This window comes from Rattus norvegicus, chromosome 3, assembly GCF_036323735.1.
Source record: "Rattus norvegicus strain BN/NHsdMcwi chromosome 3, GRCr8, whole genome shotgun sequence".
In the NCBI taxonomy this organism is placed as follows: domain Eukaryota; kingdom Metazoa; phylum Chordata; class Mammalia; order Rodentia; family Muridae; genus Rattus; species Rattus norvegicus.
In genome coordinates, this window is record NC_086021.1 from 164,464,082 (window position 1) to 164,480,118 (window position 16,037).

The 16,037-nt window shown below is 40.5% G+C and overlaps 1 protein-coding gene and 1 non-coding gene across 4 annotated transcripts in view; one reads left to right on the forward strand and one right to left on the reverse strand.

The window, feature by feature from the left end:
• The first annotated feature begins 42 nt into the window (after nt 1-42).
• Acss2 (acyl-CoA synthetase short-chain family member 2) overlaps nt 43-16,037 on the forward strand; it is a 43,484-nt gene continuing 27,489 nt past the window's right edge. The window contains exons 1-2 of one of the 3 annotated variants that reach the window (XM_039105076.2): nt 43-175; nt 4,600-4,795. In XM_039105076.2, the coding sequence (XP_038961004.1) occupies nt 4,707-4,795 (89 nt within the window). In that variant the 5' untranslated portion in view covers nt 43-175; nt 4,600-4,706. Of the gene's footprint in view, nt 176-553; nt 864-4,599; nt 4,796-16,037 lie in introns of those variants that run through there. The other 2 variants (XM_006235321.5, NM_001107793.1) reach the window with 2 other exon arrangements.
• Nucleotides 11,232-11,362, reverse strand: LOC120102019 (small nucleolar RNA SNORA18). Its single transcript, XR_005503061.1, has one exon. It is a non-coding gene; the product is annotated as a small nucleolar RNA SNORA18 (small nucleolar RNA).

Here is a 16,037-nt window from a genome sequence, read left to right on the forward strand (position 1 = left end):
AATGACCCAAGTTGGCAGGAAGGGTCATATCCAGGAGTCGCAGAGGAAATTTTTTTATGGGAACGGAATAGGAGTGCTGCTCTGTGGGAGACCTGCAGGAGTGTCACCCAGAAGGAACTGTACTCCACCCTGGCTATCCAACTCTGGAGTGACAGGATCGCGCAATTAGACCATGGTAAGTGCACAACAGATGACACAATGCCTCTTATTAGCCAGCCTTTCACGTCTCAAGCTGCGCGGCGCCGTAACCCAACCCCTGTCACTCCAAGACCCTAACTTGGTCACTCCACAGCCCTGCCTCCTCTCCTGTCACATCCAGCCGGGCTACACCCCATCACTCCACGGGCCCGCCTTCTCGCCTGTCACCTCTGGCCCCGCCCCTACTCTGTCATTCCAAGGCTCCACCCCTCTCCTGTCATTTCCCGACCATTCCTTCAGCTTTGACTACGGCTCCACCCCTTCCGGCAAGTCAGCCCCGCCCTTACCCCCCTGGTTTTCCTAAAGCGGTTTTTGCTGACCCCGCCCCTTCACACATGGCCCTACCCACTATTGGATGCCTAGAGCTCGGCCTTTAGCCTCAGGCTCCGCCCTCACCCGAGGCCCCGCCTCTAGGGTCGACCTGTTTTCCCCGCCCCGGCACCCGCAGCGACCGCAACGGCGGCCAAGGTGCTCAGAACTTGACGTGATGGGGCTTCCCGAGGAGCGGCGCAAGAGCGGCAGCGGGAGCCGGGCTCGCGAGGAGACCGGCGCCGAGGGCCGGGTGCGGGGTTGGTCCCCGCCGCCGGAGGTCAGACGCTCGGCGCACGTCCCCTCTCTGCAGCGCTACCGCGAGCTGCACCGGCGTTCTGTGGAGGAGCCACGGGGTGAGGCTGGGCCCGGGCGACTCCTGAGGGCGCCAGTGAGCAGAGGAGCGGGAGCCGGAGGGGAATTTACTCAGCTCTGTTAGAAAGGGAGGAGATGGAGGGTCCCTGAGGGAGATGGAAAAGGGATTCGGAAGAGATGGCGTTCCGTGAGACGAAGGAGGGATCTGTGAGGCGAGACTTCCTACAAGTTGGGGGACTCTCTGGCGACTTGGCAGTTTTGTGAGATGTGCGTTTTCATGAGGAGTTGCGGGTTCTGTGAGAGGAAGCGGGGTTCGGTGAGGAGAAAGTTCCAGGAGAGCCCTTGAGGTGAAAAGAAGGGCTCCAGGAAGCAAGGGTGAACCTTGAGGAAAGGAGGGCCCAGAAGAGAGAATCACTTTTGCCTCCAATTCATCAATTACCTCCTGCAGACCTTTAACGAATGCGCTCATCTCATTTTGCTCAGCATCAGTGCAAGGTCTGTTTCCCATCTAGGAGCCTGCCTCTGTAAAGTAACAGCGATCCCAATACACAATTGTACAAGTTGTCAATATGCCGATTTGGGGGGGGGGGGGGTTGGGGGGTTTTGTTTCTTTGTTTTTTTTGCTTTAAAAATAAATTTGGATCTAAATTCTAGTAACTCAGATTCTGAGAGATAATTCTATACCTTGACATGTTCTTAAGTGTCAGGACGGTTTAGGGTGTAAAACCACCACCTAGTCAGGCCTGGTGCATATGCCTTTAATCCCAAGCACTGGGAAGGCAGAGGCAGGTCTTTGTAAGTTCAAGGCCAGCCTGGTCTGCATAGAGAGTTCCAGAACAGCCAAGGCTCTATAGTGAGACCCTGTTAAAAACAGAAAACAAATAATAATAAAACCCCACCACCACATCCTGGTTGAGAGGCAGTGTGGTATTTGCTCAGAAAAATACATAAATAGCTTTGCTTACAGTCTTAGACAGATTTAAAAATCTGTATTGAATTTATTCATCTCTAAGATAGGAAAAATAACACTAGACTCATAAATTAAGAAGTCTCAAGTGGGTCCATTATCGAATATTTGATACCCAGAAGCCATTAAATAAGTAATGATTTGTTTAACAACAATGTGGGTGAGGCAGATACTAATGCAAAATAGTATTGAATCAAATGAGAAGTCGTTCATGGCTACAAGTGGCGTCCAACTGTGAGTCCTCGGTGTCTTTTCCCTTCTCTTTCTGTGTATTTTCCTTTATCATGACTTCCATCTATTTTCCTGGGGTAAGCTAGTACTAAACAATAACCCTATTCTATGTATATAGCCTCACCCCTTGTTTTTCACTTACATTTTGTTCCCAAGTTTCACAGGACTATAGACCATTCGTATTTCACATACCTTGATAATGTTACACTGAATAAAACCAGGCTGGGAGTGAGGTTTACCACCAAACCTGCTTTCCTCCATAGTTTAGTTCTTGCTTGCCCTAATTTTCTGTTTTCTGGTAGTGTCAATGGCATTATCCTAAACCATAAATTTCTTCTATCATCATCTTCTCATATCTTTTTTTATTTTTCTTTTCTTTTTTTCGGAGCTGGGGACCGAACCCAGGGCCTTTGCTTGCTAGGCAAGCGCTCTACTACTGAGCTAAATCCCCAACCCCTTTCTCATATCTTTTTTTATACCTTATGAATTATTAATGTTTACTAAGCAGTATTTCAGTTTGATTTGATGTGGGTACAACCCACATTTTATAGAGAAGGAAACTGAAGCTTAGAAAGACTAATGCACTCAAGGTCATAAAGCAAGGCTTTCCTGAAGTTAGGATTTAAACCAATATCACCTTGACTAGAGAACCTATATTCTGAATATTATGCTATTCTCTGACTGCACAATTTGTGTTTCACCAAGTTCTGTCCAATACAACTTCAAAATACCTCTCAGATTGACCCATTCTCACAGACACTTTAAGTCAAAGCAGGAAGCAGTCTCCTAGTCCCCTCCTCCCTAGTCTTAACACCTTCAGTTGTTCCAGTAGATTTATCTAACACTATCAGGCTGATATTCCGGGAGCACTGCTTTCATATGTCATTGCCAAGAATGTTATGAGCATGTGTGTATGTGTGAGAGTCTTGGTACATAGTCCTGGCCGGCTTCTTTAGAAAATGATCATTCAGTATTTTATTGTGTCTATGTTACTACTTTTTGTTGGACTTTGGTGTTTGTTTTAAGGTGTGTGTGTGTGTGTGTGTGTGTGTGTGTGTGTGTGTGTGTGTGTGTGTGTGTTGACTAGAGGACAACTTTGGTGGCTCAGCAAGCCCTGAGATCTACCTGCATCTGCCCTCAATGCACTAGAATGACAAGTGAGTGCCATTATGCCAGATCCTCGTGCTCGTGTGGCAATCACGTTACAAACTGAACAATTTCTCCAGCCCTATTTTTTTTTCTTTTTCTTTTTTTCGGAGCTGGGGACCGAACCCAGGGCCTTGCGCTTGCTAGGCAAGCGCTCTACCACTGAACTAAATCCCCAACCCCTCTTCAGCCCTATTTTTATTACTCATGAATTTTTTATAGTGTTTCATGTAGCCCAGGATGGTCTAAAATTTCCTGTTAGCTAAAGCTGGCTTTGAACTCCTGATTCTCTGGCTCTATCTTCCAAGCAGTAAGATTACAGGCCTACATCATTGTACCCTTTTCCAGTTTCACTATTGTAGTGTTACTATAGAAACCTTTTTGGGGTTATTTTCATGGAATGAATATATATATATATACATATATATATATTTTCCAAAATTAAGTTAGCAAATAAAGATTCTAAAAAGTTTTATAGCTTCTCTTTGCTAGATATTTCTTACAGTGTTGATGATGTATAAATGCATCTGATCCTAGACAGATCTCATGTAGCCAAGCATAGAGTTAAATTTAAAAAAAATATCTTGTCTTATAGGTATACACACAGTAGTACCTTGGGTTTATTTGATTTTTATTTCCTTAATAGTTTGAAAGGTGGCATTCCATGTGATTTAGTTTTCAATTATATTGTCAATTATAACTATGCCATTAGTTTCATTATTTTCAGTGTTTCAGCTTCAAATAGTTTCTCTATCATTAAATAGTTTCAAACCTCACTTGGTTTCCTCTCATACCATTTTCATTTGGTTCCAGAGTAAAATGTATACCTATCTTTTGACAATTAGTGAGAATGTCTTCTCAAGGAAATTCAAATCTTGACTTAGTAACCTGTAGTTGTAGGAGGAAATGCTCAATAAACAACAGCTAAGAGACAGTGAATAAGCTAGGAGAAGAGATGATTGTGGAAGACTTTATGGGTCAAGAATTTGTTTTTTATTGATTGCCTATTGGATACTGGTCATTGTGCTAGGTACTGCATGGATATGATTTAAATAGGTGGTAAAATCTGAATAGATACATTTGAGTATGTATGTGTGTACTAGAGTCAAGGTCTCATATAGAACATGCTGGCTTTGAAAGCCCTGTGTAAAGAATGGCCTTGAACCCCTGATACTTCTGCCTCTACCTCCCAAGTGCCTGGATCATGATAGGCATAGGGCACCATTCTTGGCTCTGGATGGTCAGTTTTGAGTGTACAAGGAACAATTAGGATCAACATTGGGAATAGCCTGTGGATGGGAGAGCAAGAGATGACAAATAATGAGTCCTGGGATGGGGTGATTGTAACTTGGTCCTGTGCATATACTAGCAATCCATTTGATGATAAATATGTTTGATACTTAGTGGTTTGTGGACATCTCTTTTTGTTGCAGAGTTTTGGGGAAACATTGCCAAGGAATTTTACTGGAAAACCCCATGCCCTGGCCCATTCCTCCAGTACAACTTTGATGTGACTAAAGGGAAAATATTCACTGAGTGGATGAAAGGAGCAACCACAAACATCTGCTACAATGTGCTGGATAGAAATGTCCATGAGAAAAAACTTGGCGACAAAGTTGCTTTTTACTGGTAAAAATATTTATAGTCTATGGCAGAGAACAATCTCATATTTATATAGTGTTTTATGATTCACCATGTGCTTTATCTTTAAATCTTAAAAATTATTCAAATTAACTAATTGTGTGTGGATGGCATGTGAGTGTGAGGTCAGAGGACACCTTTCAGGAGTTGGTTCTGTCATTCACATTGTGGGATGTAGGGACTGAACGCAGATCATCAGGTTTATGAACAAATGCCTTTTACCTGTCAATATCTTGCTATCCCATACCTGCAACGCCAGATACCTTGAGACAGAGTCTTACTGTAAAATCCTGGCTGGTCTGGTATTTTCTATGTAATGAAAACTAGTTTTGAACTTGCAACAACCCTCCTGCTTCAGCCTCCAAACTGATGGAATTGCAGTGGTATGCTACTCACACTGGGCTGTCACAAAGTGCGTCAAATTCCATAAATTTACTTGATGCTTACAATAACCAAAAAGAGTAAGCAAAGGATCGTTAATTTGATATTTCAGTAAAGAAAAATAAATCAAGGAAGTTAAATTATTTTCTTCCAGTCACATAACTACTGGGTAACTGTCAGCATAAAATCAAGTGGTCCTCCTATTCTTAGTTTATGGTGGGAGATAAGGAGAAGAGATATACAGGAGAGAACAGGACTAGGTTGCTTTTGGACAAAAATTGAGAGTTAGGTTTTCACCAACTCTATCACTGTTATCATTACCTTTGATTGAGTTAACTGTTAGATACTGTGTTCAGCGGCGTAAGAAATAATGTGTTTGGGCTGGGGAGATGGCTCAGCAGTTAAGAGCTCCAGACGTCCTGAGTTCAATTCCCAGCAACCACATGGTGACTCACAACCACCTGTAATGGGATCTGAAGCCCTCTTCTGGTTGTCTAAAGACAGTGACAGTGTACTCATATATGTAAAATAAATAAATAAATCTTTAAAAAAAGAGAGAGAACGTATTTGATGCCCACAGTAACTACAAAAGCCACTATGGGGGTTGGGGATTTAGCTCAGTGGTAGAGCGCTTGCCTAGCAAGCCCAAGGCCCTGGGTTTGGTCCCCAGCTTTGAAAAAAAGAAAAAAGAAAAAAAAAGCCACAATGCCTAGCAAAATTTCTTTTTAAAATATATATTTTATTAGTTCTTTGAACATTTTTACAATATATTTGGTCCTATTCAATTCCAATCTCCCCCCTAACTCCTCCCAGACCTACCCTCACATGCCTACCCCCTCAAACTTGTCTTTGTGGGACCCCAATGTATGTTAACACTGTCTCTAAGAAGTAGCGTTCAATGGAACGCTGATTTGGGAAGCACTGCATTAGTAATCTGCAAATGCATTTCCAGTGCAATTAATTCTATGATAAGACAGCCTGGGGCTGGGGATTTAGCTCAGTGGTAGAGCGCTTACCTAGGAAGCGCAAGGCCCTGGGTTCGGTCCCCAGCTCCAAAAAAAAGAATCAAAAAAAAAAAAAAAAAAAAAAAAGACAGCCTTACCTGGCTTTTACACCATCACTTGTTCAATAATTTTTAAAGATACTGGGTATCAGGGCTGGAGAGATGGCTCAATGGTTAAGAGAGCATACTGCTCTTGGCAAAGGACCCAAGGTCAGTTCCCAGTACCCACATAGAGTAGCTTGAACTGCCCATAACTCCAGTTCCAGAGAATCTCATGCCCTCTTGTAGATGCCACAGGTACCTGCATTCATATGTGTGTGTGTGTGTGTGCATGCACTCACATACATGCACGCACACACATACACACACACACACACACTTAATAAAAATTATATAAAAATTAGTAAAAAGATTATGGATACTTAGCCTCGTATTAGGTGTTATGAATGCAGGGGTAGAGAAACGAAAGACAGTGGGCAATTGATTTTCAGTTCTTTTATGTTTAAACTACAAGTGGATTACATGTTATAATAAAAAATAAAGTGCAAATATGCCACATATATAGTTGCTTCTCTTCTTGGGCCCAACAAAGTAAATATACTTACACCACTTCCTCTTTCTTCTCTTCCTCCTCTTTCTTTACTGCTGCTGCTTTTTGTGGTGCTGGGGATTAAACTTTTGCTAAGGAACAGCTTCGCCACTGAGCTACACTCCCAGACCCCCTTTAATTGTCTTTAAAGAAGAGATTGGCTTCTTGTTATCATGGATGAGAATTTAAACCTCAAATTCTCCTCTAACTTCTTCCTTTCATAATTTTAGAATTAACTTCAGACCACAGTCTTTATCAGAGCAGTGTAGTAAGTGTATTAAGATGGCATTTCCTGTTTTCTTGCTCCTCCCGTCTCCTCTTCCCTCCCTTCCCTCCCCTTCCTTTCCCCCTCTCCCCCCAAGATAGGGTCTCATGTATCTCAGGCTAGTCTCAATAACTGTGCAGTGAGGATGACCAAGAGATTCTGATCCCTTTTCCTCTGCCTTCCTCTACTGCTCTTCTTTCTTTCTCCCCATCCCCACCAAGTCTTCTCTGTTAGGGTCCACCTTTTTTCTGCTTTATTTTTTATTGATACTTTAAAAAAATAAAATTTTTAGTGACCTTTTATCTGGCAGTTCTAGGATTTGAACCTAGGGCCTTGTGCTGTTAAGGCAAGTACTCTTCCACTAACCTATATCTCCAGCTCTAGGATCTTTGTTATTTCAGCCAAGCTATTATGGAACTCATTATGTAACCCGTTTTGGTTTCAAAATCATGGCACCTAAACCCACAACTTTGTCCATGCTAAGCAACTGCTGTACCTGTCTCAGCCTCTCAGATCCTGAGATCACAGGCATGAGTAATCATATCTGGCAAGTGTTCTTTTCTTATTGCTTCATTCTTGGATTAAATGGTGTCATTTAGATGAATGTAGTATTATTACCATAACACATTTGTAGTTCATTTCATGTATTGAGACATATTTATGCCCTGAAGTAATCCACAAGGAAAATAACACCCTCTAGAATGTATTCTAGTTAGCCAAAACAGAACCACCACAAGGAAGAATTTGGCCTTTTGCTTTGACTTGGCACATAATAAATGTTTATGGAATTAAATTATTTTTAGACCTCTATGTGCCTGCTAGAATCTACATAGGTCAACTTTCTTTATAGATTAACACATCTAAGATTAGCTAGAGAGGACAATGATTTCTGAGAGGGCTGTATACCTCTTTGAAGATAAAAAGAAGACTAATCTCAGGTAATTTTACTAGCCAGCTATACTTTTCTTTACTATGATACTGACTTGTTCAAATTGACAACATTAAACTGTGATAGATAAAAGAGATATTAGCCATGCTAGTCAAATATATTTATTTTAAAGTAAAATTTAAAAAAAAACAAACCAGATAAGATTTGTTAAATCAGGATCAAATGTTCTAGGTACAGGCATTCTAGGGTTTACCTTCTATTTGGAGAGACTAAATAGATATTTAAAATTATTTGCTACCAAAAAGTAAACAAAAAACTAAACAACAGCAACTCAGGAGGTAGAGGCAGAAAGACCAGGAGTTCAAGGCCAGGCTTGGCTACGTGGATAATTTGAAATCAACCCAGCTGCATGAGACCCTATTTCCAAAAACCCAAAGCAAAAAATAAAATATACATAAAATAGCTTTTTATATTATGGAGTTGTCAGTTGAATAAAATTAAATAGGAGAGCAAACTCATGTATCCAGTATCCTGGGATGGAGAAAGGGCTCAGTGGCTGTTCATCACTAGTACTGTATTTCTGGCAGTAAAAACATCAAGTCTCAGCAAGTGATCAGATATGAAACCTTACACATACAAGCAACGCTACTCACTAGGTTGTATTTATGTACTTATTCACATATATAAAATAATAAGAATTTTTCAAAAAGACCATGAATTTGAGTGGGACTCACATGCCATAGAGGGCATATCAGAAGGCTTGGAGGGAGCAATGAGATATAATTATACTTTAATTTTTTTAAAGTTGCAAAAAAAAAAAAAAGTTGGGTGAGAAACAAAACAAAAGCTAACAAGTCTCCTTAGACCAAAAGGTTTATGCAAGGAACGACTGATTTACTTAGCAAATACTTCTTGAGAATTTACTATATACCAGGCACTGGTTGACCAAGCCAATAGGTCAGTCAACAGGGTCTCGAGGGAGAGAGTGAGGATTGAAAAGAAAAAAGACAATTAGACAAAAGTATAACATGACTCCAGCCAGTGCTGAGGCTGAAGCAGCTTCATTTTTTCTCAGTCTGCTAGGTACATTCAAAGAATATGGCCAGTTCTCAGATCAAAGACAAAGAGATCACACCAGGCAGCAGTCAAACAAAGCAATAAGGTCCCCAGACTCCTGGGTCTGAGGGCTTGATGGGATTATCAAGACAAAAGGGAAATCACACATTCCTTGGCTGTGTTTACCTTGATCCTTGCATTAGCCCAAATGTGAATATTCTTATCTGAGCCTACTTCTTTGAGCCCAGTGACAGGGACTTGCCAAAATTTCTATGAGCATCACCAAAAGCTCTCCACAATGTGTAAACAGACAAATAGAAAACAAACAAAATATGACAAATAGGGGTTGAGGATATAGCTCAGTAAAGCATTTTCCTTACAAGGACTTGAATCCAGTTCTCAGAACACACACACATACACACATATAACAGATAAAAATGATTTGTATGTAAACGACACACACAAATATAACAGATAAAAATGATTTGTATGTAAATGATACATACAAACACTAATCACTAGGAAAGAGAATGACAGTACAGATAGGATTGATAAAGGATGCTTTGATAGGGTGACATCATTGGCAGAGATTTGAGAGAAATGATGCAGTATGCCATGTGATAATTGGGCTAGAGAAGAGAAATGTTCCAGATAGATGTGTGCTGGATGTGTGTACCAGCAAGTGTGTGCTGATGCTTGGTGTGTTTGAAGACTGGTAGGTTAGTATAGCTCAAGCCATGTAAGGAGAGGGTCAGGGGAAGTACTGAGAACCATGAAAGCCAATATAGAATGTGACTTTTTACACATGGTGAAATGGGAATGCACTAGACAGTCTTCATCAGTGACGTGGAGATGACTTGGATTATACTTAGGACCCATCTTTTAAAGTAAGGATAAAGCGTAGAAGCTGTGAGATCAATTACAAGACACAGTAGAAATCTAGGTGAGGCATAGTGACGTAGGTAATAGTTTCAGTTGTGAAAGTGGTTAAAAAGTGCTCAAAATCCGGATCTATTATGAGTAAAGAGTCATGGAATTTGCTGTCTTGGAAGGTTTTCAGCCTGCTGACTTCAACACTTTTTAGATAGTGGATAAGGTCCAGAAGTGGGAGATTAAAAGGTCCTTATAAAGAAGAATGATGTGGCCACAGCTAGATTTAAGAAGGTTAATCTGGGACTGGGCCAAGAACAGAAAACGTGTGTGGTAACAGGAGTGTGAATCGGGAGAGATGAGTTCGTTATTCAGGGTGGAGATGCTTAAACTGCGTGCTGGAGACAGACAGTACCAAAGTTGTTGGGCTTTGGTGACTGGGGACCTTTGTAAACTAGTGATAGAGTTCTAGTACATTTGACAAATATCCGTCAGCAACCATTATTCCCACTTTCTTTTCATATACCTTATTTGCCAAGGCTGATCTTTAACTTGTCTCATAGCCAAGGATGCTCTTGAGCCATTATATAGGCCACATCAACAAATCACTTACTCTCCCTCAGTGTCCTTAGTATACAGCTCTCACTCCTTTAGCTACCTATAAATTATTTCTCTTGTTATCTCTCCCTGAATAACTAATCATGTAAACCATCACTAACATTCCTACCTACCACACTAAGACAAAGCTAGTGACAGAGAAGTTACAGGCAAAGTCTTGTTTTAGAGGACACATTTAACCCTTGCTCAAATGAGCATGTGTCCGTGAAAGCTAATATATTACACAGAATTCTTGTTTCGTTTCTCTTTGTTCCTTTCTTCTATTCCATTCATATTTACAAATACGTTTCCTTCCATTAACTAACTAAAATGACATCTTTCTCTTCTGTTCCCATCAACAGTCTGTTCTCTCCCACCATGTGGGTTCTGGAGATTAAACACAAGTCATCATGCTTGGTGGCGAGTGTCCTTATCTGAGGAGCCATCTCACTGGCACAAAATGGCCCTTTAGAAAGAGCTAATGTTTAATCTAGTCATCCTAGTTTTTATCTTGGGCTTCTTTTATTTCTGTTTGAATTATGAGCATACTGATTACAACTTCAAAATTCCACATCTAGGGTCTTTGAGTTTTAATTCTTTGAGCATTTTACTTTAGGATCACTTTTAGAGTTTATGGATTCTCCCTGCTTCTCAAATTCTAGCACCTTCCATAAACATTAATGAGTTCAAACCAGATTCAGTCCCTAAAGAGCTCTATATGGATGTGCAATATGGAAGGTAAAAAAAATTGTTAGATCTTTCATGGTTTTTGTTAACTGTCTTGTAGTTCCTTCTGACAAACCTAGACATAATCCTGTAAATAAATCAAAACCACAGAGTTACTCTGCAAGGTGTTTTCAATAATGTGTGGCTACCAGAGGAGGCCCATCACCATACACATTAACTTACCTTACCTCTTTAAGTCTTAGTTTTCCCATCTGTAGAATGGGGATAACAGTGTCTATCACACAGATTGTTGTGAGAAGTGGATTAATTTTTGTAGGAGCACAGAGGGAATCCCAGAGTCACATTGCACTGTTTCCTTTCCCATGTTCCTGTGGAGTCTGTGATATATGTGTGAGAACTTGCAGATTTCATGTAAAAAATAACCTTTAGTCTTTTGTAGTGTTTTTGTTTTATGGATGAGGTAATACTGAGTCCACATTCTCTGGTTCTTCACATGATATAGTTTCCTAAATAATCCCCTTATCATTAGCCAGTTTCCTCAGACATATTCTAGTTGGCTAAGATCTCTCATATTCCAGGTGTGGTCCGCTTCCTATCTCGATGTTTCCGTGTTTTGACTTTTCATGACTATAGTGATGTAAGCTACACAGGCAGCTGTGCTGACCACTCAGCTTCTTACAGCTCTCTGTACTCTCTGAGGCTGATTGATTCATTTCTTACTTGTTTCTCTTCCTTAGAAATAGGGTCTTTGTTGTGTAGCCCTGACTCACCTGGTACTGAACTTACAGAAATCCTCCTGCCTCAGCCACCTAAGTGCCAAGATTACCGGCATGTGCCACTATTCCTGGCTATACATTTCTTTACTTATTCTAATAATAAGCTATGTCTCCCATTGCTGTACTTATGTATTTGTTCCCTTATTTTTTTTTAACCTGGATGTAGTTCATAGCATTTTGGAGCTTGTGGCTCAAACAGTATAAATGACTTGGCCAGGGTCTTAAAGTAATTATAACTTATTTTGAAAGGAGGCAATTTACATTCTATCTTGTAGACACCATGCCTTTGCCTTTCTGACACTTGGTCATTTGTCTATTCAGTAGTTTATTAAGAGGGGTTGGGGATTTAGCTCAGTGGTAGAGCGCTTGCCTAGCAAGCACAAGGCCCTGGGCTCAGTCCCCAGCTCCAAAAAACAGCAATAACAACAAAAAAAAAGAGAGTACAAAAGAGATGCTTTTGGAAATGTCAACTACTATTTATAAAGCTAAAGATATTGGAGTGAAATTGTAATAGAGTAGTATCTTTTCCTTAACTGAAATACACTTACTCGTTAAATAATTTCCACAGAATATGTGCAATGTATAGTTTACATATTAACTTGAGAACAAGCGTAGAGCAGTTCATAGGTGATCAGCAGAGAGGCACTTTTGTAGTCCAGGAAAGAGTCCACAATAGTGATAATGGTAGAAGTCAAGGAAAATGGGCAGACTTATGTATATTATGAAAGCCAAGTCAGTAGATGTAACAGATGGGCTTTGTATATAAGAGACTAAAGTTAAAACAAACCTGCAAGGAAGGACAGCAATATGGCTTCTCGGGTAGTGGTGCCACTAAGTCTGATTTCCTGAGCTTGACCCCCAGAGCCCACATGAAAGAATTGACCCCTTCACCTTGTCCTCTGACTTCTACACATGTGCTGTCGTGCATATGTGCACATGTGCACATATAATATAAATAAGTAAATGTAAAAATACATTAAAAAAATATCTCTAAGGAGCCGAGCATGGTGTCAGTGTGTATAATCTCAGCCGTCGGAAGCTGAAACAGGAGTATGAGGCTGGGCTACAGAGAGCAGCTGTGTTTCAATAAAAATCAAGGGCTGACTGTTCTTCCAGTGGTCCTGAGTTCAATTCCCAGCAATTACATGGTGGGTCACAATATTTGTAATAGGATCCGATGCCTTCTTCTGGTGTGTCTGAAGACAGTGACAGTGTACTCATATACATTAAATAAATCTTAAAACTACAACAACAAAAAGACACATCTCTTTCCCTATTTGTCTTATCAACTGGAAAAAAATGAAATAGAATTTCCAGTATTCTAGATGGCTAAGATACTTGGGGGAGGAGTTCTGGGAAAAATACCAGAACTTTTTGTTTCATACAAAAATATATAAAGTTGTAGTTGTGACAAGGGTTAGAAAGTCACTGAAGGGTTCAAGTATGGTTACAATAGATCAGATTTATATTTTGAAAAAAAATAAACATTCTTTAGATTATGAGTATATTTAAAAAGATAAACCCAGCCCGAGGATTTGTATGTAGACGCCTTAGTTGCTTTGGAATCTTAAACAAGTAGTGACATCCTTCTTGAGGTTTAGTTTTCTCATCTTTCAAATGGGGATAGCAAATCATGTCTATCTTGAAAGATTACAGGGGAGCCAGGTCGGGTGGAACAGGCCTGCAATCTCAACTACTCAAGAGAATTAGGCAGTAGAATTGAGAGTTCAAGGCCTGCTTGTTTAAGTCCAGCCTGATAAAAATAAGTAAGAAGGTTAGGGCTATAGCTCGGTGGTAGTCTGCTTTTATGTGGGCCCTAGATTCAGTCTCTAAGATTATAAACAAAATCAAAACCAGAACTGTCACAAGGATTAGCTGAAGGTTAAGATGAATAAACACAGTATGACACCAAGAGAATTATTACAGTTAAAGAAAAGTTGCAAATACAATGGAAATACCTTTCCCTGAACAACTTGAGTAATACAAATAAGAACTTTCCCTGTATAACTGTAGCATGACTCTCAAAACAAGGACATCAGTATCCACATACCGCTTGCCATCTAATCTTTTGACTCCATTGCCGCTTTGTTGAAATTGTTCCAGTCGTGTCCTGTATAGCAAGGGGGCCCAGCAACAGAGTGATATGTAATGTCCTTTGTCTTTTTAGTGTCCTTCAGTCTAGACTAGTCCTTCAGTTCAGCCTTGACTCCCATGGTCTTAAAAGACTGTCTTTTCAGTCTTAACAGACAACAAAATGTAACCAAGATACTTACCTAGATTGGTTGTACTTGTTTTATACCAGTTGATATATATATTTATAAACATCCGTTCGGTCACACAGGCCTCTCATCACTAACCTTGGAGCCGGCTGCTCCTGATGAGTAAGTAATTGAAGTCCCCAACCTAACACCTTAGTTGTGCACCAAGTTAGACAATCCTAAATATGACATCTAGGCTTAGGGCCATCTACCCATTCCACTACATTCTAGCGGCAGGTTTTGATATTTATAAATATTTATAGACAGGTTTCAGGTAGTACAGTGAGTAGAAGATAAATCTGGTCCCTGCTTCCATGGAACTCACAAGATGGTCAGCTGCAATCTTGTTTAGAAACGAGTTGTTAGGATCAATGTGAAATAAGGAAACAAGTGTAAAGCAGGAGATTATTTTAAGGGAGTATGGGAATGTGGAGGGCGTATCTTCAGGAGCACGCGACCATACATGTGCTCCCATGACTCTTGACAATGCCCAGGACTCAAGTGTGTGTGTCTGTGTGTGTGAATGTGTGTGTGTAAGCCAAAGGACAGTTTGTGGGAGGCAGTCCTCTTCTGCTACCATGCAGGTTCCAAGAATTGAACTCAGGATGGCAGGCTAGGCAGCAAGCACCCATACCCACTGAGCTATCTCACCATTCATCAAGGACTGTTAAAGTTGAAATACGAGATCTTCCTTGCTTGGTTGAGGTTGTGGGTCTTTCAGGAAGTTGTCAGCTGAAAAGATCGTGGTGGTCCTCTGGTTGCTGCAGTGAAGTAAACAGTCTGGAATCCAAAACCTGGGCCCTATTTACATTTAGCCCCCTTGGTGACCTTGGCAAACTCTTCTTCTGGACTTCTTGTAATTTAAAAATGAGAATAGTAATACTTGTTCTGCCTATTGCTAGGGTAGCTGTGAGATCAGGTTAAAGGTGACCTTTAAAACGGTTATATAGTGTCGTCATGTGAGGAACCAGCTGCACCTGGATTGATTTACTCAACATGTGAGGCAGGTATGGCATTACTTTTCTTTGATCTCTGTATCAGCTAAGTTTTCTCTCTACCCCATGTAAGCAGGTATTCAATTACCATACAAGTTTCATACTCTGAATCTTCCAGGAACGAACCCACTGATCCATTGTAGAAATGCAAGAGCATTTGTTGACCTGACTCCAAATTCTGCTCATTTCCATCCTCTTCCTTTCTGTATCTACATATTTTCTTTGAAACCAATTTGGAGAACTGCTCCCCTACCACTGAGAAGGAGAAAAGAATCAACAAGTTTAAGATACACAGAGATTGTCTCATCTAACACCAGCTACTCCCCTCTTCCAACCCTCTTTTCCTCTCTTATATTTTACAGAGGAAAAAAAAATAAGGGCGAGTTTGTGCAAATTCATCTATTGGATTAGGGATAAACACTAAGTGTAAGTCTAGTAACTCCATAGTCGAAACTAGGGGATCCTGCATTTTTTGTATGTAAAAGCAAACACTTGAAAGTTGTGCTAGAAGTCCAGGACCTTAACCCAGGCTATTTATCTATTTTTATTTTATGAGTATGGGTGTTTTGCCTGTATATATGTTTGTGCACCACATGTGAGCAGTAACTGGAAGGGAAAAAGGGGTCATATACCCTGGAACTAGACTTACAGATAGTTGTGAGCTGCCTTATGGGTGATGGAAATAGAACTTGGGTCCTCAGGAAGAGCAGAAAATGCTCTTAACTGCTAAACCATCTCTCCAGCTCTGCCAGCCTGCAACCAGAATCTGCAGAAAATAAAACTTCTGAATCTTTTTATAAGAGTCTCAAATAGTTGTTACATGGGGAGAGAGTGCTCCTGAGGAACGATTCTTTCAGCACTGGG